We start from the raw sequence: 23,709 nt of genomic DNA, 5'->3' as shown, positions 1-23,709 counted from the left end.
TGAATTTAATATTATGTAGTCATGAAGAAGAAAACAGCGATTTGATTTTTTTTTTATACATTTTTAACTGTTCGCAAGTTAAATATTAAAAACTATAATTTTTTACACTTAATGCTATTAATTCGCATCTGTTTGTTCAACTCATTCAGTACTCGAGTACAGCATAGAAAAATTTTACTTACAAATGCTCTAATATTAAGTGAACCATTTTTGGCTACATCAAACTTATCCAAATCTGATTCCACTTTGGATCGATCATCATTCATCGGGCACCTTTCCATCAACACACAAGTGCACTTAATGTGGTGCATGTTGTGCCTCATGTTTACGCTCACGGTATGCACCACGAAACACAAAACTAAAAACGTACACACAGAAGCGAACCGCGAAAACATGAGCGTTGGATAAACAGCTCCCCCGAACGGCTGATTCCGTTCTGCGGGTGAACGGGGGCGAACTGCACTCAGCAGTTTTGCACTTTCCTTTTCAAACTAACCAGACAGACACCTGTCATGTTCCGGGGTTGTAGTCGTGAAAGCCGTGCATCGCGGTCTGGCAAAAACGAAATGAAAATCTTTAATTAATCGGCTCTGGGATGGTCGAGGATTGGGCCGTATCTTCCACCCGTTGGGCGCTTTGTTTTGAAATAAAGCTTATTATTTACTTTATCATCTCGCAAAACCACCTTTCAACGCCTTTCAGCGGTGCAAGTTGGAAGCCGAGTTGGAGCCTCTTTAAGTGCAGCTACTTGGTTGTTTGATTTTTGTTTCTGGCCCGCATTTCTCAACAACTTCCAAACAAACTTGAAACCATGCCCGTGTCCATTAATCCCTTCCGTGATCGACTTGCTCGAGTGTTGAGATTGTTGTTGCGGGAAAAATCCTTTCCACTTCGGTCCGAATCCGAGCAGCAGGCGTCAATGATCGAATCCACTAGCTGAAGTTCATTTATTTTATTACATGCCTCCTTCTGTTCCTGCCAGCCCCGATCAAATAACACGTTTATTGGCTGATGATTAATTGTTGATTGGGAAAAATGATTCACTTTTGCTATTTCTCGCCCGTAGTCTCTTGAGCCCGGTTGAGCTAAAACTTGACGTAACTCAATCAATACCGTGTACCGATCCGATGGTCAACCTTGTCGCTTTCTTTTTTATCTTATTTCGTGAGCGTATTGTTTTCCAATCTGAAAAACCCACCCTGTGGCTGTGGTTGTGCAGCTTCCCTGACGGTCGGGTGCCAAAGACCTAGGCCTTCAGATGCCCCATTTCACCCCGTCGCTGCCACCAGTCAGCACTAGCCAGGGCTGCGGGTGTGATCTACCGAACAGATCACAACGGATGGGATGTGGCCGGGAAGCCTTTCAACGACGATGACGACGTGTCCGATGAAACAACGAGGATAAAAAGAAACACGCAACCCCCGCCACATTGCTATGGGGAGGGAGGGGTGAACCTATGAAGATTAATTTTCAAATATCATAATAAACCGACCTTAATGCTGGCCCGGGTGACAGGAGAAATGTGATCGTTTGTGTGGCACGTTGCGAAGAAAAAGTGTTTCCCCTCCCCCTCCCCACAATCCCGAGTGTCCACCATCTCTCAGTTATCTCACCGAACGATCCGTACAGATCAACGGTAATACCGGAAGGGAGGATTTATTTCGTGCTGAGGTCGAACCGGACAAATGAGATCTCTATTACGGGTGGATTGGGTTTGAAGATGAATGGTGCTGAATGCGCACGGCAGAGTGGCTCGTGTTTCGCGGGGATTAGGGTGAGGATGGATTGTTTGCGCTGTTCGATCGTGCAAAGGAAAGGGAAGAGTAACGATCGCACCGGTGCGCGAGTGTTTTCTTTTCACTATATGAGCAGTTAATCGTAGTAGAAAGTGTTGCGCAATACGAATAGCTGCTGCTTAATGCGTGTAAACTTTTTTAATTTAAATTCAACATAGGTTAATGGGTTTGGGACAAATCGCAACTGTGATAAGTAGTGAAAGGTGCAGGAAATAATAAAGTTATATTAAAACTCGCTCACTGAAACAAGGCTGTACAACAGGTGCAAAAATGTAATTTAAAATGGTGAAAATTGCTTATTTAGCAATAAATAAATCCTAATATTCGAATATTTGCCCGTAATTTGGGTAATCAATTCCCGGTAGTTCACTATCTATCCTTTCTCAATTGTGTTGAAACAAATGCTACTTTATGTGCTGCTTGTCCGATAGATTCCTTTTATGCAAACTTTGTTGAAAACAATGTAACAAATTTCGTAGTTTAAATTTCTATTCTAATATATTTTTTTTAAATCGGCTGCCATGATGATTTTTATTTAACTGTAGAAAGAAATTATTTCTCAGAACTTGGCTAAAAAAAATACCATCGTAATTATAAATATCCAAATTTATCAAAATTTATAATAAAGACAATAATAAATCATTGTCGTTATACGGATACAGGTTTGCTTATAGTTCGTGCCTAATTGCCAGTACAAATGTAGAATTTTATATTGTCCTGATAACCCTACTAGTAAATAAGGCCAAAGAAAGCCAAAAATGGCTGGTCTAGACGTCTTGAGGTGAAAACAAAGATGAAAAAGAATGCTTTTTCAACAATCTTGGAATGATATACGATACTTCAATTATCACCAACAATTACAATTGATTCCTCCAACAATCAACACGCGTTTTATTCCAATTCATAAATACTAGAGACGCACAACATTCCTTTTACTATTACACCAACGACATCAGCTAGCTGCACATTACTGGCATACCTTTCGAATTATTAGCATAACACCGTTTTTCAACGTATGTTTTCCCTTGACCATCTTATCATAAATGATGTTATGACATTCCGTTTACCGTTGGCAATGAAATGTAACCTAAACTCGATGTCTGAAAGTTGTGTCCTGCCTAACAGAGGATTCCGATTTATCTTTATTACCTTCAACGAGATTTGACGACGCACATAAACGGTATAATTTTAACCGTATTTGAATGAGTAGAGCGACTTTACTTAGGAACTTTTGCAATTAGTGATGTAAAACCCCGTAAATGTAACACAAAATGGAGCAACACTGTTATTGAATCGCACGTAATAGGTAGTAACGCAAGTGAGCCCTGCGGATCAATTCTATCCAAAAAAACAGAACTGGATCAGCTTTAATCATCGTGCCAGGCTGTATCTCATGCTTAATAATATAGTGCTCTGATTATTCCCTTCGAAACCAACACTCTCCGCAAAGGTGACCGGTCGCTTCGGGCTGAACGTCAGTTTATCTTTACAGTGGCACGTTTACTGCCTTCAGGATCGCTGACGATTTTACGGTTCCCGATTCCAGGTGTGTGTTTGATGATATTTTTCATCCCCGATTTATCATCCCACTTAGATCGGGCTACCGGTTCGGTTGGCCAGATAAATCGTAACAGTTTTTTCAATGAAACTAGTCGGTCCCCTATTTTTCGCCGCGAAACTCACCATGGTGCCTTGCTGACGAATGATAGCAAGGAGCATGGACGCATGGTAGCATCGTATCAAAAACTGCCCATCGGCAATGCTAGACTTGCAGCCGTGCCAAAGCCTGATTTGTTACCTAATTAATATCATTCATCAAAACGCACGCTACACTTCACAGCAGTTCGAGGAACTCGTGTCGCGCGTTTTATTTCATTTGGTCTGATCGAAGCGACACGGGCGAAAGATTTTTGTTTTGATGATTATTGTTTTGCGACAGTCTCTTGTGAGGTGTGTGTTGCTTCCTAATTCGTCATAAAAATCATCAAATAAATTTTAACGATCTCAAACAACCATCAGCTTGATGATGCATTCGATAAATGCATCCATTTGTTGCGGAACGCAAACGACTCAAGGGCGATCAATAAGAAGCTTTTGTGCAACTCCGTTTCCATTGTGCGTCACGGAACGAGATCAAGATCGAAAGTGCTTTAAACTTATTTTTTTATGAGCATTTACTCCCAGTTCTTTGTCAATCTTGAATGGATTCGTTTAGGTAAAGCAATCGTTCAACTCAATTCTAGACATGTTTATGGTTCCATTCCGTATGGTTCCGAACACAATCGACACAGATTGAGCAGATTCTGATGATAAATGACACTTCATTATTCAGTAGAAGGAGTTCTGAAACGAGCATGAATAGTTTCATCGTACAAAGAGACATCTTTTTCTTCCATCTTCTTTCTATCAACAATCAACTCCGTACAATCTCCAAACAGAATGTCACTTTTGAAGTACTCAAAGTGACCGAGCATGAAATGAGGAAAGAGAAAAGAAGCAAGCGAAATAAACCTCTAACCATGCATAATCGCAGCTTATTAGCGTGAAATGCAATCTGATTAAGTCAAACAGTTACCCTACAGATGGAAACCCAATTCGTTACCTTTAAAACCTTTACCCAAACGCGCTGCGCTCCGTGTGCATGTGTCGGTCAGTTTGCTTTCTCGCACGTCATGCCGTTCTGCACACGCCACGAAGGACAGATTGATTTTGTGCGATGAATTGCCCAAAACGCCACAACCAAACTGCTCCACTTGGGTGCCCAAAAGCAGCAGGGACATCGAAATTAGATTGATGTTTGGGAATGTTGATTGCAAACTTTGCTGCTCTGCTGCAAAAGTTTGCCAACATGCAAAGCGAACGCGACTCGTTACATGCATAATCGGTAATCCATGAATTCATATCCGTTTCCGATTACGATTCCCGTTTGGATTGTTATTTTTTCTACTGCGCTATACAAAAAGACTCAAACATACAATTAAACAAAATTTATGAAAACTCGGCATACGGTTCGAAAATTATTCGAAACGGAAATATTAAACTGCAAAAACCATAATGCCCAGTGTCGGTATCCCAAGAATCACTGCTGCGTTGCATTCGACCGGGTCGGCAAGGTGACTGGAAGCATAATTTATGAACTTGATGTTGCCGATAAGCACTGTAGTGACGTTTGGTATAAATATTAAGGCCAGCGTGATTTCCTAGCGTAAAAAAAACCCTAGAAACACGAAACTGTGTTAGAATTGCCGAAAAACCTGTCCCCAGGTAACCGTACATCGAGCGAAACGAAAACCGTGTGGTGCATGCCAATTTGTCTCACCGATTTATGCTGCTTGAAAAAAACGCAACGGAACCATTCACTTGCTCGTTGGCAAATTCACCAATCTTTCGAACTTCCTCGCCTTTAAACTGTGACTGCTGCCGGACCGTGGGACGGATGTGAGTGGATGAATTGGAAATTAAAAATATTAGAGATATGAAACAAACAAAACCAGCAGGAGACCATTGCAAGTCCAACGTTGCTAGGCAGCAAACGTTTCTTCGGAGATGAAACGAGCTGCTGAACTGTGTTTAAAAGAGTGGTTGCGTTTTAAAATTTTGGACTCTTCCAACATAAAATTGTTTTAATGTTTTAATGTTACCTTCTGGTTTCTTATGAAAGTTTAGCCTTCGCGTTTACTAAATTGAGAAGCTATTTAGAAAATTTGGACCTCTATACTTTGAGCTTTGAAATGCTTCTTTCTAAAAGCTAAAGCTAAAGGCAAAGGCATCAATCTCGATAAGTTTGTCATCGACTTGCGGTTGTACAAAATATGGAATAACAATCAACACACCTTGTTATTATCACATTAGGAAACGATTTGGAAACGGCAATGTGGAAAGGAAGGCAAAACGGCAGTAAATATCGATTTTCAGCATGTTCCGCTGCAGTGGAGACACATTTCTACCATTTCCCAATGGTACCGGGCAAACGGTTTAAAAGACGTACGACATCAACAGTGAAGCAAGCGACGAACACCGCACCGGAGACTTTACGCACCGTAAAACAACCGAAATGCGCGGTTTGGTTCGATAGTTGATGAAATGTAGCAACGAGCAAAGGGCGTTCTTTCGAACGTAAACAGTCAATCAACAACGCCTCCGATCCGTTGCTCAATGGATGACATTTGGTGCGAACGGTACGCGCGTATTGCTTTTGTTTCGCTTAACGGTTGCACATGGGAGTCTGAACGAGGGCTACATGTACCACGCCGTAACACTAGTCCAAATCATCCTAGTTGGGCCGATTGATTGCATTTAGGAGTTGTGTTGTTGCAAAAAAAATATAAACATGCGACTTTATTCCTAGCTATTACAACTATTCACCTTCGTAGTATTACCAAAGGCTCTAGAGAGAGAAATAAAAGCGGAGAATGAACATGTTTTCATCACTGCTTAATGAAACAAACAGCAAAAGAGAAAGGCTTCCATCTGATCTTTTTCGGTGATTTAGGATTTTCCGCTGATTTGTGCAAATTATAAAGATTTGCTTAGGTGAAAAAACTCTAATCGATCATCGGTCCGGATGCGTACGATTTGTTTAATGTGCCGTGAAGGTGGGTCTTGTTGGGTTGTCAAGTGAAAACCAGTGGAATGGAAATATAAAAAAAACCTTTGATGGTGAAGGGATCAGGTTAAGCCCAAATGTTTTTAGCACATTCGATTGCTGCTTCGAAGAGGCTTTATTAAAAATTGGCAACTGTTATTGCAAATTTTCATTGACGGGTTGGTGAAGCAAAGTTAACGCCCGCGAAACTTGTACTTTGGATCGAAAACATTTCGTTGACTGACATTTTTCCCTATTTCATGGTGTCTTCTGTACAATGTTTGCCTTCGAGACATTAGTGTACGTTTAAAGCGCTTGTATAAACAAAGATTAAAGATTGTTTTTTTTACTGCATCGTTATATACGTTTTGCCACCAGTGACTTCAACAGCCGTAGAGCGAATAATTTATGATCATTGATGACGCGCTGCAGGAGGTCACAAGAAACAAAACAAAAACTACTGTTGTTCAAGAGTAATTTCAGTATGGTATGAAGGTGTAAATCATGTCGTGATGCGCGTCCATTCAGTGTCCTCTAGAGTAATGGTAAGGCAATTTTTTACAAACATGAAATTGCTTTAAACACTCTTCGTACATGATTTTAAACATGAAACAAGAAGCTCATCAACTCCATAGCTAATCTGTTTTTTTTTCTTTATGAATTGTATTGTTGTAGCAAGGTCTGTATAATCTGTTTTTTCTCTACATTTTCAGGTAAGGACCACGGAAAATTGGTATTATATAAAGAAGGAGTTAATGATATAGGTCATATACTTCCGTGATGCAGTCAAATTACAGTAGTCGTCTTTTGGCATAAGTAATAAGTCATTATTAGATTACTCCCCACGTATTTATAGAGGTTAATGACTTCTACAACATTAACACTTATGTGCATCTCCAGAAATTTTTGATTTTTATTACTACAAAGACCTTGGGGTGAATCTTTCCGGACTTGTGAATATTCTTAAAGATGAGTCATGATTTCAATGAGGTCTCTCTCAAGCGTCATACGAATGATTTCTTTCTAAAGAATCGTGATGCACAAAACTTATTAGCATTTAATGTACAATAATGAAAAGATTATAAAATTTAGATTTTTATAAAGTTTACGATGCGAGCTAAAAATTTCATTTGAACGAGAAACGACAAATATTTCTAATTATTTCAAATATATAATTGAACGACTGCCATTTTATAACACAACTACCAAACTTACAACATTCAACAGAAGCAGCCTAATACGCGAGGAACTTCTAATTTATTAATATTTCCATTTCAAGAAGAGGGTTATAAGTATGAATTAATTATCCTAACTGCATATGCCAAAACAGAGCTCATTCCATGTAATTATGCAATAAAACAGGCAAAGTGAACGATTGGCACGATTCTTCCTCATTGATCAATCAAGCAAATCAATGTGCCTGGCGGGCAAAAGTGAAGTGTGAATAATTGCCCAACGTTTGTTTTTCCTAACTAATGCACATATCCCTTACACTGGTCGCCTCGACGATACTCCCCTGCCCTTATTGAGACATCTCTAGCGTTTCCATCTCCGGCTCATTAAGCCAACTCACGCACTCAGCACGATATGCTCCATCGATCAGCCACCACGCATGGAAAATAGACTTCCGATCGCGTTTACAATCAATCGCCCGCTGCGTAAAAAGCGCCACCACCGAGTGTGATTGAATTATATCCATTTCGATGTCCTCGGTGGCTGGCACAAATCTCAACGCAACTCCGCCTGCAACTGCGAAGTCGCTGGTGGCGTTGATCGCGTTACACTCTTATCGATCGCGCATTTACACCCGGTACTGTTCGCACTGCTTGCTAGGTATTGACTTATTTATTTTATTACTATTTCCATCAAATGGCCATCGAATGCAACGAGCTGCCCTCGATCTGCAACAAGTCACGCACGTCACGAAACGCGAACCTATCGGACATTGGGGAGGTTTTGCTACAACTTTTCTCTTTTTTCGTCCTGAGCCTGCCTTTTTTCGGTAATTCACGTCTAATACCGGCCCGGTGCTTCGGTGCTTCGATGGTCGGAATTGAATTTTAATCTGTCAACGTTTGAGAAACCGTCTGCACTGACCCGGATTGGGTGGTTCCCCCCGTGCCAACACGGGGTAGGCAAATGTGGGCACAAAGTGCACGTGCCAAACGGTGAGACGGATTCGGACGGGCACGTACACCGCCTGCGTGGAGCATAATTTAATGACCATATGAACGCTTTAATTGGACTTTATTCAGCCACAATAAGGTGCGCACTCTTTGCGGTGGCAGGTAACGGCAGGCCAGCAAGGTGGACACCACCTTCTGCAGGTGAAACATGAATAAAACTAAACGCCGATCGTACGATCCCCGTGCACAGGTGGTCAGCTGATGAGGTGTTTGGTTTTGTTTTTTGTTCGCCCGTAGTCTTGGCTGCATGGAAGCGGTCGTGTGACATAGCCTTGCAGGAGAAAGGCACCAAAACGGTGCGCGCATGGGTTCAATTAAATTAAACCGGGTTGTTATTAACCGAATATTTATCGGATGAAGTGCAGTGCACGCGAAACGAGCCGGAAAGTGCAATGGGCATGGGGAAAGAAGGAAAGAGAGAGAGACAGAGAGTGGAAGAGAACCGTTGCACACTTGATGTTGACACGCTGGTTACGCACATATGTCTAAGGAACTGCCTGCGAACAACGTACGGACGGCCGGAGAATGATGTAATCTCGGCCGAACGGGCGCAGAAGTCGGTGAAGGTGTTGAATGCAGGGCACGAAAATGGGAAAATGAAACCTGGCGGGATTTTATCGGGTGTGAAAAAATGGAACAGCGGGAACCGTAGCGGGACTGGAACGAGTGAGGGTTCTTGCACAGCGCTGCAAAAAGAGTGTGGATTAAAATAGTTTCGCCGAAGGCTTCAAGACATTGGTAGAATGTGTAGAATGTTTCTTAATTGACAACCCATCATCACTCTGATGAAGTACTGAAATTGCACAACTTGGTTTTTGGAGGATTATGGATAGATATTCAAGAGTTGGATACATGTCTTTTTCTCGTAATCAAACTCCAGGAGATAGTGAGCGTCAAGTTTATCAACAACTATTGGCAGATACTAGGACAGACTATGAAGGGTCGCTAAGGGCCGTGTCGTCACGGGTGAGTCCAAATAAATTAAAAGTCTCACAGAGTTTGTATCCGTCTGAAGTCGTGGGAGGTGATAGAGCAGAGGGGCTTCTTAAATATTGGCAAACTCTCATCTATTGGTGGACTCTAACTCCACTACCAACGACTCTAGGCCACTGTGTATTGCGTTGCTTATTTTTTCGTAGATCAGGGCTATGCATCCACCTGTATCCTGTACACATGAAAGAGTCACATCGTCTGAATACAAAAAGATTGCCCAATCGCTTTCCAATAGTGTTTTACGGCAGCGTGCGTAAGGTTTGTCATCCAAGAAAAGCATCGTCTGATAGTACCATCGTTCAATTCCGTTGTTATGTACTGCACTACTCGTGAAAATCGTTTGCGTTTCGTCACTATATCCCAAAATCAAATAATTTGCGTTTTGTTTGCAGCATGGGCTCATCGCCAGCACCTCCCACGAAAGCATTCAAGATGATAATTTACCATTTTCGTAACCACGAGCCAACTTTCCCAGCACGGTTCTTTTTCCACCAGTTTTGCTAATTTTCCTGCAACAATTTGCACGCATCACGCATCACAAAGGAGATGGATAATGCATTGTCGGCATATGCACATCGATCTTGCGACGCTGTACCCAATTATGTTGTTCCCTGTTAAATAACACATATACGCCCAGCCCACCCACCGGTGGGTGTATATGGTTATGAAGCCGTTTTTTTGTATTTTCCCACCCAAACGATCTGCAGGTGGAAAATTTTCATCACTGCCGGAGTGTGAGTGGAAACAGATACTTTCAAGCTTCATTTTCTCACCCACCTCTACTTCACAGTACAGTGGCGGGGCTTTGTTAGCATACCAGCTTGATTCAGCCGCAACCTGCTCCCGGTCGTTTGCGAACGACGATCAAATAAAAATAAATCAGACCTGCAAAAAAAACAGCGGTTCCCACCAGTCGATAAGATAAAGGTGATTGAGGAAAAATGCATGCGGGAATAGAAAAAAAACTAAACGAAATATAATGAAACTCTCGCCACAGAAAAACCTGCACGATTGCCGCCCATTGAAAAGTGTGGCACGACGACAGACGAATTTTCCCCGCACTTCTTCGCCCCTGGGACAGGCTGGTGAATGAATGGGGTTTTTCGGGGGAGATGAACGAAAAAGAAGGAGCTGCTAAAAAGCTGGCCAGCATTCCAGCGCAGTGATCTAAGGAAGGCAACCGTACCGCTGGCGGTGGAATGCATTCTTCGCAAAGATCAAATCAAAGCTGAAAATGATTTTCGCAGCCCATTTTTCTAGGAATGCACGGTTTGAATGATTTGCCGGTCGGTGAATGAATAATCCATCTGTCGCTTTGGGAGTTGTAGAAGGGAGTTTTGTTTACTGCAGTGACACATGCATCTGGTGGAAGCTTAACTAGGAAAATAAAAATTTCACCATTTGTTTCGTACATTTGAAAGTATTTGAGACATTTATTTTAAGCAGTTCTTGTATTTTTACGAATCCCATATTTTATGCCATATTTTAATAGAAAATGATGGGAATAAAATTGAAAACACAATACCATTATTGAATTTCGTTATATGAACAATACTACAGTCCTTTTTTAATAAAATTTGTAAATTGAAAATTAAACAATTGATGGTAAAATTCAGTTATGCAATAATTAAATAAAACGTTAAATCAAATGGACGAACGTTTGAAATGAACGTTGCAGAATGGCATTAAACTCAAATAAACAAGACAGTTAAGGCAGTTTTGCGTCCAAGCAATCTGTTCGTGGCTGGCAAAACATGCGTTTTTTTAGCCATTCGGCACCAAGCACTCTTTCGATTTTAACCTTCTCAACCGATAATTTCATTACAGTGCAAACTTCCTTTCGGCAGTGTAATTACGAATTACGCCCGTAGGGGGGAAACGCCTAACGAGTTCGACCTTGCACGAATTTTACCGCCCTAAATTACCTTCATCGACAGATCGTCAGATTGTCTTAAGCGTGTCCACAATGTCACTGCACTGGGTATTGCCCCGGGCGAGTGTTGGGGATTTTTTTTCTGGTGTAGTCCCCAAGCAGCTGTACGCTAAAGTAGTCTGCCATTTGGTGGATACAAAACGATTTTCTTGCATCGTTACGATCATTTAGCCCAATTTTAATTAATGATAGATGGACATTATTAAAAGGGGTTACCGTTGACCTGTATCGTTTAAGTCTCTAGAATTGCGGTGTAATGAGGGGCAAAGGCCCAAGCATAATGTTTATTCTCACAATTTGTTAAATAATTGTTTTGAAATGCTGTTTTACTGAAGCTACGATTCGTTAAGCCACATTTTAAATTTGTGGCTTAGTGTTATGATTAACAGATTAATTAAATCCACATTAAAACTAGTTACAAGCATACCCTCTTTCATCTGCTTGCCGAACGGTTTGTTCACCTGTGTAGGTGATCTGTATACATGGTTCCAAATATTACACCATTGCACAAACGTATCGAAAAATATCAGTCAAAAGCAATCGAAATTCACTGTCACAATAAAAAACTGCTTTCAAAATTAAGTTTAAGACTTCTGACTCCACCGTTTAAAGTTGTCGAAATTGGTCGAAGTTGGTCGAAAAATCTCACATCTAACGGACGGTATATGCTAGCTGGAGCTTCTGTGGCATGTTTCCCAGCGACCGTGTCTCATATAGTAGCGAAAGGTGCCACCATTGCCATCGAGGGTAGTGACAGCATTGATCGGAGCAATCGATTCGAAGGTGTTGCCGTGGCGTGGTCGGGAAATGTGTGTCGTACAGCCGCCGTGTTCGGCTGCCACCGACTTTGGCCACTGAAATGAAGATAAATTTCAAGGCGGCAACATAAATCCTACACGTTTTTTTTTTTTTCTTGTACATTTTTCTGGTTTGCTTTTTTCCACCGAGCGTCACATAGTCACTGTCACTAATGAGTCATAATGTGATGTACGCGACCCGTCGCTTTGTACATTAGCGCCTGTCAAAGTGGTTTGAAGAGTGTTGCGCTTTCCGTCCAAGCGGGACCAACGTTTCACAAGAACACCGGTTGACACTTGCTGTGCACCGACCGAGATCGGCGTGGAAAAAGTCTAGTTGTGGCGCCCTTACAGCTCGACCATCTCGTAGCGTCGGCGATCCGGGGCTTTCGGCTCGTCGTTGTCAACGGTGTTTAGTACGCCGAGTGTGCCCAACGTCAACGGTCAAAGGTGCGGTCGGCACTCCGGCACGCTGAGAATTGACGGGAATGTTTGGGTTGCGATTGCGAAAAAGGAGAAAAAAAACAAAGCTGCACAAAGAAATATTAAATCGGACCAAACCGTCGGCACACTTGGCACAAAACCATTCTCAGGCGAGCGCACGAGGAATGTGAAAGCTTGTAGGTGTTGTTTGCTCCGTTGCGTTGCAGGAATATGAGCCATGAGTGGCCTTGTGGCAGGTACTACCAGTTTTATCTGGGGCAAATTACTTTTTATCACGCATTAATGAATTTATTCATAGTTAAACTAAATATATCAGACATAAATTTACACAAAATAACTGAGTTACTGTAACTAATATGGCAAATTAAATAAGATAAACTTATGTTTTCTTCAATGATTTTATGCAAAGAAATCAAACTAAATTTAAAAAAATGAAATGAATTGCAAAATGACAGTTTTAAGCTAAAAACACACACGCATTAAAACCTTCTAAGCAGACTATAAAACCTCCTAAACGAACATGATGACCATCTGGCTGTTGCAAATAACCAGCCACGATCAGCGTGCGAGCAATAAAAACCGATGTAAAGCGGCCATTAAATCAACCTAAAAAAACCAAAAAGTTTAATGATATCGTCAGCGCGTTTTGCCTCCTAATGTTGAGCATCTTTCCGAACGTTTAAGCGATTTTGCTACCGGTGTTACTTTGTCCGCCATTCGCCATGATACGGATGGTTTTTGCAGCGATCGGTCAACTTTTTATAATCGTTTAATTGTTTATTCTGAATACAGCTCGTGTGTTGATAGTTAGGCCTTTTATTTACCTCGCTAGTGATGGTTGGGTTTAGTGCATGTTTAAGAAAAACAATTATGTTTTTTTATTAACAACACCACAAAACCTAATCGAAAAGTTGATTTTCATTAAATATACTTTAAAAAAGTCCCATAGATTCTACACATGAAGTTCCATCCCTTTTGATGCATATGATTTCTACTCTTGGACGAATCCCTTCAAACAGTCACGAAAGCGATCAGGCCAGGTCACCCATAAATCCCACTCACCCTGGCCTTTGTGCAGCTGTGTCTATCACGCACCGGAAATTGCCCCAGACAGACAGTGCCGTCAAATTTGTCTCCCGCGTCACCTTCGATTTTGCAACTCCAATTAATTCCAGCTCACCAGAGGTTTATGCTTTTGACGCGAAACAAACACCAACTCTCTTCTTGTTGTCAGCCGTGGGTTTGTTAAGTTTGGCGTTTAGCTCTTGCTTTCCGTTGTCTATTGATGTATGATGTTTGTCGTGTTGTACCACGTTCGGGCGAATGATCTAACTAATCATCGGTAAGCGTCAAACAGGGTGCTTCGCGTTGCAACCATCAGTTAGCAAAAGGGCAAACCAGTGGTTAATGATCTTACAAGCCCTTGTGTTGCCCTAAAGCTAAACACACTCCACCTCAAAACACCAATGACATTTGGAACAGTTTGCCTCGCATTTGTCAACGATCAACCAGGAGAGTCGCTTTATACGTGATAACGCGGACCAAAGCTGACCTAAAAAATCCCTTCAATTACTTCCAAGCAGCCGGGCTTTGCCAGGAATGCCACCGGCATCGTGACACGAGAAAGTCTCGTCTCGTCTCTAGGAAAAACGAACACCACAAGCAGGAAATTCGTAAACGAAGTATAACATGTGCATTCATTGCGCAATCAACTGTTGAACTGAGGCATGGAGAAAACACTTCAGCGATGCCAAAACACTCGCCATCGAATGATAACCGACCGCGAGGGGGTTTAATAGAAAATTGATCGTCGTACACATCGGCTGTCAAAACGCGAACGAAGCGATGAAAATTATTATGCGAAAATAATTCCTATATGCGTGCGCAGTCGAACAGGAGAGTTTCACCGAATGGTTCTGCCAGTAGGAGATCGTTTGATCGCGACGTTCGCTATGTGATCGCGTTGAAAGATAGACAACTGAGTATGATAGTCTGAAGGAAGTCAAGGTAGATACCTGCAATCCAAAGCAATAAAAACTGGAAAATGGAAAACAAACGGTTCCTAAGGGAATTAAAGCTGCCAAGGGATTTATCGTCCCTTTGAAGCTAGTTTCCCTTGAGTGTTTCTGGTGGGAAAAAATACATTCATCTGTGTTAAAATGTTCAATACCTTTAGATGCATTTACAAAATCAAGTCAAAATGAAAGGATGTTTTCACATTTAAAATGTATAACTATGTAAGTATTAATACTGTCGTTGTTGTGAAGAACTCAATCCTCGAGCAAACAGAACACAAGTATTATGGACAATAAAATAGATATAACAATGTTTTTCTCTTAACACTAATTAAGCTGTTCAGCAGTCCATCAGTCCAGAACGCTATTAGTGCCAGTATCACTTCGTGCGTCAATTTTAGTCGGATATGTTGTGATTTGAAGTGTTAAAAGTACAGAATTTGAAAATGAATACTCTCAAAATTTAGCAGTTTAAAATACCGTGCACCACAAGAATAAGTTTATGTCCATGATTAGAAGAAAGTGACATTTTGAGTAGAAAAATAATTGTTTTTTTTTTTAATATCGCGAATTCTGACTATGTATCAAAGAAAATAGTACCCCAGTCCTCTATGTTGGATTATTCCTAAATGGACTACATATGTTCATGTCATTTAGATTTAGATTTCGTAACCCTGAGATACACAGAGTTCCTGAGATAGACATTTCTTTGTGGAATCAATTGTTGAAAATTGGTTATTTAGGTTATCTTTATACAAATGTTGTAACACATATCATAATTATATTATTCATTATTTTACCTAACGATTCGAATACACTTCATACAGGAATTAACCTTTTTTACCGATAACACAGCTGAAGCTGACATTACCTAGCTCCACTTATAGCAAGAAAGTGCAAACCTCCATCAAGATCACTGTCTTTACCGATTATCTAAGATGAAAGTGAAAACAATTGGTTTCGAATTCCATTGTCACCTCAGTTTTCATGCGGTCCCACAAATCTTCCTCCTTGGTCGCATGATTGCGCCACAGGAAGTACAACTCCGTGCACCGGAAATGATCTTCGCCTTCCAACAACCACAACAAAACCTTCCTCACGAAAAACAATGCCAGCGTGAAAATCAAATTTTAGTGCGGCGAGTAGAACAAAAAACACCCAGCACGACCTCAGACAACGATGCCCCAACGGTGACAAAATGGCACCGCGCCAATAAGAAACCAATACGCAATCGATCGCATTCAGCGTCGTTTGTTGGCTTTTTTTCCTTCTTAACCCCAAACCCATTAGCCATTCGGTAATCTTCCGTTGCGTGAGCAGGTGAAGCGGATTCCAGTTGGAAGCGGAGAGCACCTACCTTGTTCCATATAGACCACCCCCTGCTAGTGGCTGGCGGAATAATCGATTTCCACTTCAATTCGGTAATTCGTTTTGGCACTCGAGCATCCTTACCCCCGCGTCAACACACCATGACCGATGGAAGGTCACGTTCGCGCTGCCCTCGATCTTCGCGCCCGGCACCGGTGGAATGTGGTTGCCAAGATTCGATTTTGTTTCCATTTCGTTCGGTCGCGGGCGATCTCTCCTGCCGTTCGTTCTTTGCAAACGGCTTTTAAGCCGTGCACGAAGAGGCACGATCGCAGGGGACCAACCGTTGTGCAGTTTGCCGGGCCGCGCGAATGCATTCCGGTGGAAAATCGTAACCGAAGGAAAAGCTAATGGAAAGTGTCGAAAGCGAGAAGGCCAAAAACGCGCACCAACACCGCCGCGGCGATGGCTCGTTACTAGATCATCATCGATGTGCGGATTCTTCACGCTAAATAGCTCCAGTTTCCACTTTTTCCACACCGTTAGCGTTGCCGCTTTTCCATGCACCTTGTAGGAGCGTCTTCGCTGCAACCGTTTTTGCTAAATGGCTTAGTTTGCAAACGGGCGCTCGTAAAACGGCAGTTAGCTGGCGAGCCGGTCCCCGGCCCATGTTGGCGAGGTTTTATGCTACACTTTCTTTTCTTTTCGGTCGATCGGCATCTTCACGCGAAACAAAAGTGAAAAAACAACAAATCACCAAACGAGATCCACCCTCTTGTTTTTTTCGTGCAGCGCCACAAATTTGCTTCCGCAAACCCTTCTGCGCCGGGTGGTGCCCTGGGATGGGGTACCACGAGCTGCACGGACTTTCCCTTTTGTTCCGGGAAAAATCAAGATCCGCTGGTAGAGATTCGCCAGTTCTTGCCAATGGCGGTTTTGGAGCAGTTTATCCAACATCAGTACTTCCGCGCGTCAGTACGGGGGGACAGCTGAATACGGTTCCAGTCTCCCGGTAGCCCTACGGTGCATTAACTTCCTTTCGTCGCGTTGTCGTACCCCGCGTATCTCAGAATTGGCCGGAACATTATGATCGCATTAGAGCGGTTTCGAGGGAGCGCACCGGGAACTGCTGGTGCTGGAACTGGAGCGAACTGTCAGATTGCCGGCGTCGGGTAATGGACTTTCAGCAATTGTAATCAGTTGTCATGTGCTCCACGAAGGCCAAAAACTGGAGGTGAACCTCTCCGGTGGGTAACCATTCCGGTGGAGGAGCAAATGCTGTTGCGAATGGGAAATGGGCACACTCGGCAAACCGTCGTCGGCAACGGATCGGCAGACCATTCCCGGCACAAAGCGAACTGATGTCAGGAAACGGTAATTTATCACGTGGTACTTTAGAAATGAACGATAATTGAATTTCCACCATGACCACCGCCAATCGGGAATGAGGTAATCCACCATATCCCAACGGCACTGTCAGCGCACCAGGCAGCAACTGTCGACGGGACGCGACTCCATCGGGCGATCAACGGGCGCAGAAAGATCAACGGCTGACAGATTGTGAAGAGCGAACTGTTTTATAATTGGTCCCGTGCTAGCGAAATGATGTAGGTGAAAGTGATCGATATTTTCGCCAGCGTGCACAAACGTTTGCAGCGCCGGTCATTAGGGAAGATGATCTGCTAATTGAATAGGACATTGCTTGACGTGAAGCAATGTTAAAGTACGATTAAATTAATGTCTTTCATCCATGCCATTTTACGCGACACTTTCAAAGCCCCAACATAGTAACGGACCGGAACTGTGTCGCGTCTGGGAAGCTCATTAATCGGTATCAATTTTCCGAAATCTGTTTAATGGCTTCCAAAAACTCCCGCCAGCTCACTGTCACATGATTGACACGATTTTGCGCAACCTTTGATAGAAAGCGAGGAATCACCGGTCCATTGAAAGATTCGAACATCGATCGGAGGCTCTACCGAGGGCACCCAATCTCGCATTATCGATAATTTACATACTATGTCCAAAGCGGTCGCTGATGAATGCCTCCAAGTACAGTGTTATCTATGCGGTGATAAGACAATTCAATGCTATAAACTGAGTCTTTCCCGAAGGGAGTAGCATCAGTGTGTACCGATCAGCTTAAAGTTATAGTTCGTGGTGTTTTGCATATTCCCCCCCGCAATCAAGATGGCGAGAATCGTCACATTAGGAGTTTTGTTAGTGATATGTCTCGGGACAGGTAATACTTCTATTCTGAGAAGATTTCGAGCATCTGTAGACCCTGTCGGTTCTTCGTTTTAGTACATCCCCAATTGGTTTGCTATCAGTGCGACGATTGTGAGCTACAGCAAGAGATCCCAGTCGTCTGTGGGGATACATACTTCACCACCACATCACCTCCGGATACAACCTGTCCCACCTGTGCTCCGGAACCAACGTTACCCACCACGCCGGAATGGACAACTTCCACACCCGACACTACCTGTCCAACCTGTGCTCCAACTCTTCCCACGACTCCCATCCCGACAACTTCCACACCCGATACTACCTGTCCAACCTGTGCTCCAACTCTTCCCACAACGCCCATCCCGACAACTTCCACACCGGACACTACCTGTCCCACGTGTGCACCAACGCTTCCAACCAGTCCCATACCGACCACCTCAACGCCAGAAGAGACCACGTGTCCTACCTGTGCCCCAACGCTTCCTACATCCCCCACTCCTACCACCTCTACACCAGTCCATACTTCTACCCCCGATACCACCTGTCCGACGTGTGCCCCAACACTTCCCACTACGCATCCTCTCACCACCTCAACACCGACAATGCCACCTCCAACACCGACGACACCAACGCCGACAACACCAACGCCGACGACACCTACCCCGCCATCCTGCCCGGCTGGGTGTTGTCCATGCTATGGGGCTCGTTCCACGTCCATCTTTGCGATGGCAGCTAAGGCGACCAAGAACTCTCTGATGGATGAATTCGAAGATGACATTCGTTCACCACGTCAGTTACCACTTCCGGTCTACGTATGCTACACTACCGAACGATTTGGTGAGGGCCGTCCCGATTTAATTGTGCGTACGTTAACTTTAGCATATACTCATTCACGTGCTCTCCGTTACAGTGAACCAACGACGCGTAATCAGTCGAGGTTGCACCAAGCGACAGCAGTCGCTCACCGACACCTGCACACAGCTCAGCGGTGGACAACCGTACGAACAGTGTTCGCTCTGCTCGTGGCAGCTGTGCAACCGATAGGCCGGGGATGTAGTCACCTATTGTGCGCGGTGTATCTCTCGTATTATTGTCATATTATTGCGCTTCTTCGCGCGAAGAAGAGCCCGGATCATCAATCACGGTGATAGTGACACCAGTAGCTCCTAGAAGTTTCCCCACCTCAAGCGGAAGTGTATCGAAATAAAAGCACTCTACTCTACGATAAGCACCCAAACGTTGGATCATTGAGCTAGGGGCGTATGTTGGCGTGAGTCAGACAGAGGACGCACCTGGCGCCAGAGATAAGGTGCTGCTGACGGGGGTTTTAATTTAAAACAACTGTCTGTTATGACATTGGGGGGCTGTTCAATTTGAGACACATCTTAGATTACTTTAAACTAGGCACCTTCCGAAAGGTTACCGTGATGTCCTCCAGGCGATTGATTTGTGTCATGTTGTCCATTGTTTCGAACACGTTCCTTCACGAAGCGCTAATGTTGATCGCCTCCCATGTGGGTAAAGTTCAATTGCTTAGAATTTGCATCCCGAACCAACCGCACGCTACGATCCCAACGCGTCCAGACTGCGAGATCTTGCCGTTCTCTTATGTGTGCGTCACAAAGCTAGCTTAACCCACTTCTGCTCGCCCAATTTTTCAACCACTCGGGCGGGCACACCGCAAATGGTTCTCAAACCATTGAACATGCATCGACAACCGCACATCGAGCGGTTGAGATTTATTCCCAACGCCATATTTGTAACGCCTGCAGCACCTCTCGATTTGGCAGCTCGCCGAGAGAAGGCTTTTTTCCGTGTTCTCCTTCTATTTTGGTGTCCACCGTTTGGTCTCCGCGTGTCACATGCACTTGCCCCGAAGGAAACCAGTTAGCTTCCCTAATGCATCCCGTAATTTCAACCCTCCTTCCCCCCTTCAGCAACTCTCCCCCCTTCCCTGCGAGGCGGTCTGCTTCCCACAAACTGTCCCTTTATTTTCACTCCACCTTCCTCGGCGCATTACGTAATAAACGATCTGATTAATTTGATGTCGTGCCGGTTCGGTTCCCTTCGGTCGGTTGGTTGGCCGGTTGGTTGTTCGCATTTTTTACAACCCCCCCTCCACTGCACTCTTTCTGTCTCGCGCACTGGGGCAGTATACGGTCCGCGGGCCTTATTTATGGTCATGTGTGATGCTTTATGACACGGTCGCGATCGCGAACCACGACCACGAAGCAGCTCGCGGCATCACCGGCCGACTTGCATATCGATTGCGATCGACGTGCACGGTACGTGAAACAGCGAGCTAATGGGAAATGGAAGAAAGGGCCCCGTCGAACGCAAACGGGCAGTGCAAGAGGTGCGAATGCGCTCGCGTACGATTTGCATAACAATAAATTGCAGTTCCCCACCGCGAGCTGACCGCACATGCGAGAAGGAAAGTGTTCTGCTCGCTAGAATCACGCGCGCAATCTCGACGTGCGGCGGTGGAATTGTGGTACGTTGGTGCGCAAGGGATGGCATACCTGCTGTTTGGTGGATTTTGCTTTCACTTTCGGTCGTAATTCGTGCGTTTTTGCTTTCTATTGGTGGGAAAATGTGGAATATCAGTTACATTTTTGAAACGAAGCTGAACGATTTGTTTGAAAAACGTAAAGGTATGTTCGCTTGATGCATTGCACGTAGGAGTAAGAGTACATTGCGCATCGACAATTGATGAACATTCTGAGATCACACAGTCAAGAAACTTACTTCAGCTGTTGATTTCAAAGTTTATGGCACATGGCCATTAGCTGCCGGCGCTATTGAAAAAAGAGGTAGTTTGAGCCTGCTCAAAACTGCGGAGTAACTAGGAAAGGTCCAGGAAACTGAATTCCTCAGTCACACCGGAGGATTACCTCGCAGAGAGAGCAAGAAGAAGAAGAAGAAGAAGAAGAAGAAGAAGAAGATGCCAAAGTCTAAGTCTGCCATAAGTGTTGGTCTATGACTCCAATTTGCTGTTAATGGAACTAAAATATTCTGTATGGCCTCAGTCTTGTGTTGTATTGACTCTTCTATCATCTTTACTACTATTAGTGTATGTATCTGCTCTTTCTTCTCTGCTCTTTCAGCTTCCTCTTGAGTTATTTGACCCACTTTGATAAGTTGAGATACCTCGAAGTTGTCATTGAATTGATGAACAAGTATCTTTAGACACTTTTAATTGAGATACGAATTCGGTTATGATATACGAATGTTTGGTGAGCTTAAAGTGAAAAGATATGACCAGTGCTGATACTATCTATAGTCGTCTTCATCAGAATTAATCGAATATCTGAAGAAGTAAATGTTTCAGTGCGAAATCTTCACTGGTAGTCTCCAGCTACTAATATCTTAATATATTTGAAGATGTCTTCAACTTAATACATCCGATTATAACATTAAAAAGTTACGTAATTCTAGCATATAACAGTCATTCATGGTAATTCGGTACATTTTTGAATTGAACTTTTTTTTTGTTAAGAGCAACAAATCGTTTAAATCAGCTGAACTAGCTGTCTCAAGTGTTACGACTTGACCAGATCTATTGTGCACGGAATGAAAAAGACCATTTAGTAGGACGAAATTTCAACCGGGACTTTCCCGCATTCAAGGAGGCGCACGATCAAACCCTTCACGGCATCCTCAAACCAATGATCTACACACAGCCCGGGACGGGACCCACTGTATTAGATCACGCAGAAGCAAGCCAAATCGCCGAACCGAAAGGGAAAGAAACGAAAGCAAAAGTGATCGCTAAAAATTAACTCACTTTCAAAGAATGCCATTGTTTCTGTGTCGCCTGTGTGCCGGTCAAGCAATAAAGGGAAGCTGACTTTCTTGAAGCTCGCAAATCCACCAGCGTCCACCAGGGAGACCGTTGCTACAGTTTACCTTACCATTTTGCAGCCCAACTCGGGAGACGCTTGCGCGGGTAGTGTCAGAAAGGGAAAAGAACCTAGCGGGAGGTCATTTAGTTCGGCAGTATGGTGGTTGGCGAAAAATAAATACACATATCCTATCTCACGAGCAGTGGTGGTCTGGCGGTTTCGGGGCCTTCGGTCGCAAAATTGGACGACTTGTTGGCCCGCGTGTGGGAGTTATGTAATGGGAGTAAAAGAAATTACCACCGGCGGTGGTTCATATTTCTCCCAAGCCCCAGCATAAAGCGACCCCTTTCATAAGCGCACGAGCGTACCGCGACGTCACGGAGCAGGTATCGTTGGAGAATTGTGTCCTGCGTGTGTGTCGCTGGGAGTACCAGTGAGTTTATGTTTTTTTTTTTGTTTTCGTTTCATTTCTTCAACCACCATCCACTGTCTGCACAAGGGGCTAGCGCAATATTATTAGTATCTTTATTTCGTCTTAATTCTTTTGCTGCTCCGTTTTGTTATGCTCTGGAGGGCCGCCGTGATCGTTCCGGGGGGAGACTCGAAATATGTGTCAGCGGTGAATGTGCCTCCCGCGACCGTACATTATACATGCATGCACTCGTTGCACGCGGACCGGGAGCAGAAAGATGTATGTGCTTTTTTACGATGGCGCTAATGTGGCCGTTTGTCAAGCGGCTGCGAGATTGTCGTACCGCGCAATTTGTCGGGTGGTCTTAGAAAGCACAACCGCAAGCTGACCGCTAAGTGCAGGTCATCGGGAAACAGTTTGTCGGGGGTGGCAGCGCAAGGCGCAAACTATGTTGTTCGGTTAGTGGCATCGTGATGTTTAATGGGAAATTTATGAAGTCTAATGTGTTTCCCTACGGTTGAGCGGAAAAGAATACCCCGTTTCTCGTGCCTTGTAGCGGTGGGTTCCACGATAATTCTTTTATTTATATTTGTCAACGAAACGTGCAAAAATTTCTCCAAATTAACACTCATTATAACCATTTCTCCACCACATTCAAGCTCAAGTGCCACATTAATCCATATTTCCATCATGACCTAATCGGATAACAAATGATCAAACAAGCAGAAAAAAAACTGAAACGCGCAAGATAATGAATTATTCAACATAATCCGACCGAACAAAGGAAGTGAACCGGTGCGGACAACCGAAAGAAATAGTAAAATAAATACAGCTTCCCGAAAACAAGATTGTCAACACCACGAATGATGTCCACCGTGCGCAAACATACATACGCCGTAAAGGTGGAGAATAAACGGCAGAATAAATAAGCAAACCACCAGCGAAAGATTCACACGCTGTGCCATCTTCGACGCGTGTTCGGCGGCAAGATAAAGCGCACACACAGGTCCGAAAGACGTTCGCGTGCCGGTCGCCCGTGCAACAGCGTGAACATGCGCAAACGCCACCCATAAAAGTGGCCGTGCTGACGGCCACGGGGTGGTCCATTTTTGGCTCCACGCGTGAACCATCCCAAGCGCGCCGAATATACACACGCAGAAATAAAA

At 43.7% G+C, this 23,709-nt stretch overlaps 1 protein-coding gene across 1 annotated transcript; it reads left to right on the top strand.

The window, feature by feature from the left end:
• The first annotated feature begins 18,247 nt into the window (after window positions 1-18,247).
• On the top strand, window positions 18,248-19,330 carry LOC128714560 (integumentary mucin C.1-like). The gene is made up of 4 exons (XM_053809435.1): window positions 18,248-18,299; window positions 18,362-18,745; window positions 18,803-19,123; window positions 19,197-19,330. Exons 1-4 carry the CDS (start codon window positions 18,248-18,250, stop codon window positions 19,328-19,330), a joined length of 891 nt encoding a protein of 296 aa, XP_053665410.1.
• The last annotated feature ends 4,379 nt before the right edge of the window (window positions 19,331-23,709 follow it).

The sequence above is a fragment of the Anopheles marshallii genome, chromosome 3, assembly GCF_943734725.1.
Source record: "Anopheles marshallii chromosome 3, idAnoMarsDA_429_01, whole genome shotgun sequence".
NCBI classification, from domain to species: Eukaryota; Metazoa; Arthropoda; class Insecta; order Diptera; family Culicidae; genus Anopheles; species Anopheles marshallii.
The sequence above is the reverse complement of the archived record's forward strand: the minus strand, read 5'-3'. Positions and strand labels throughout refer to the sequence as shown.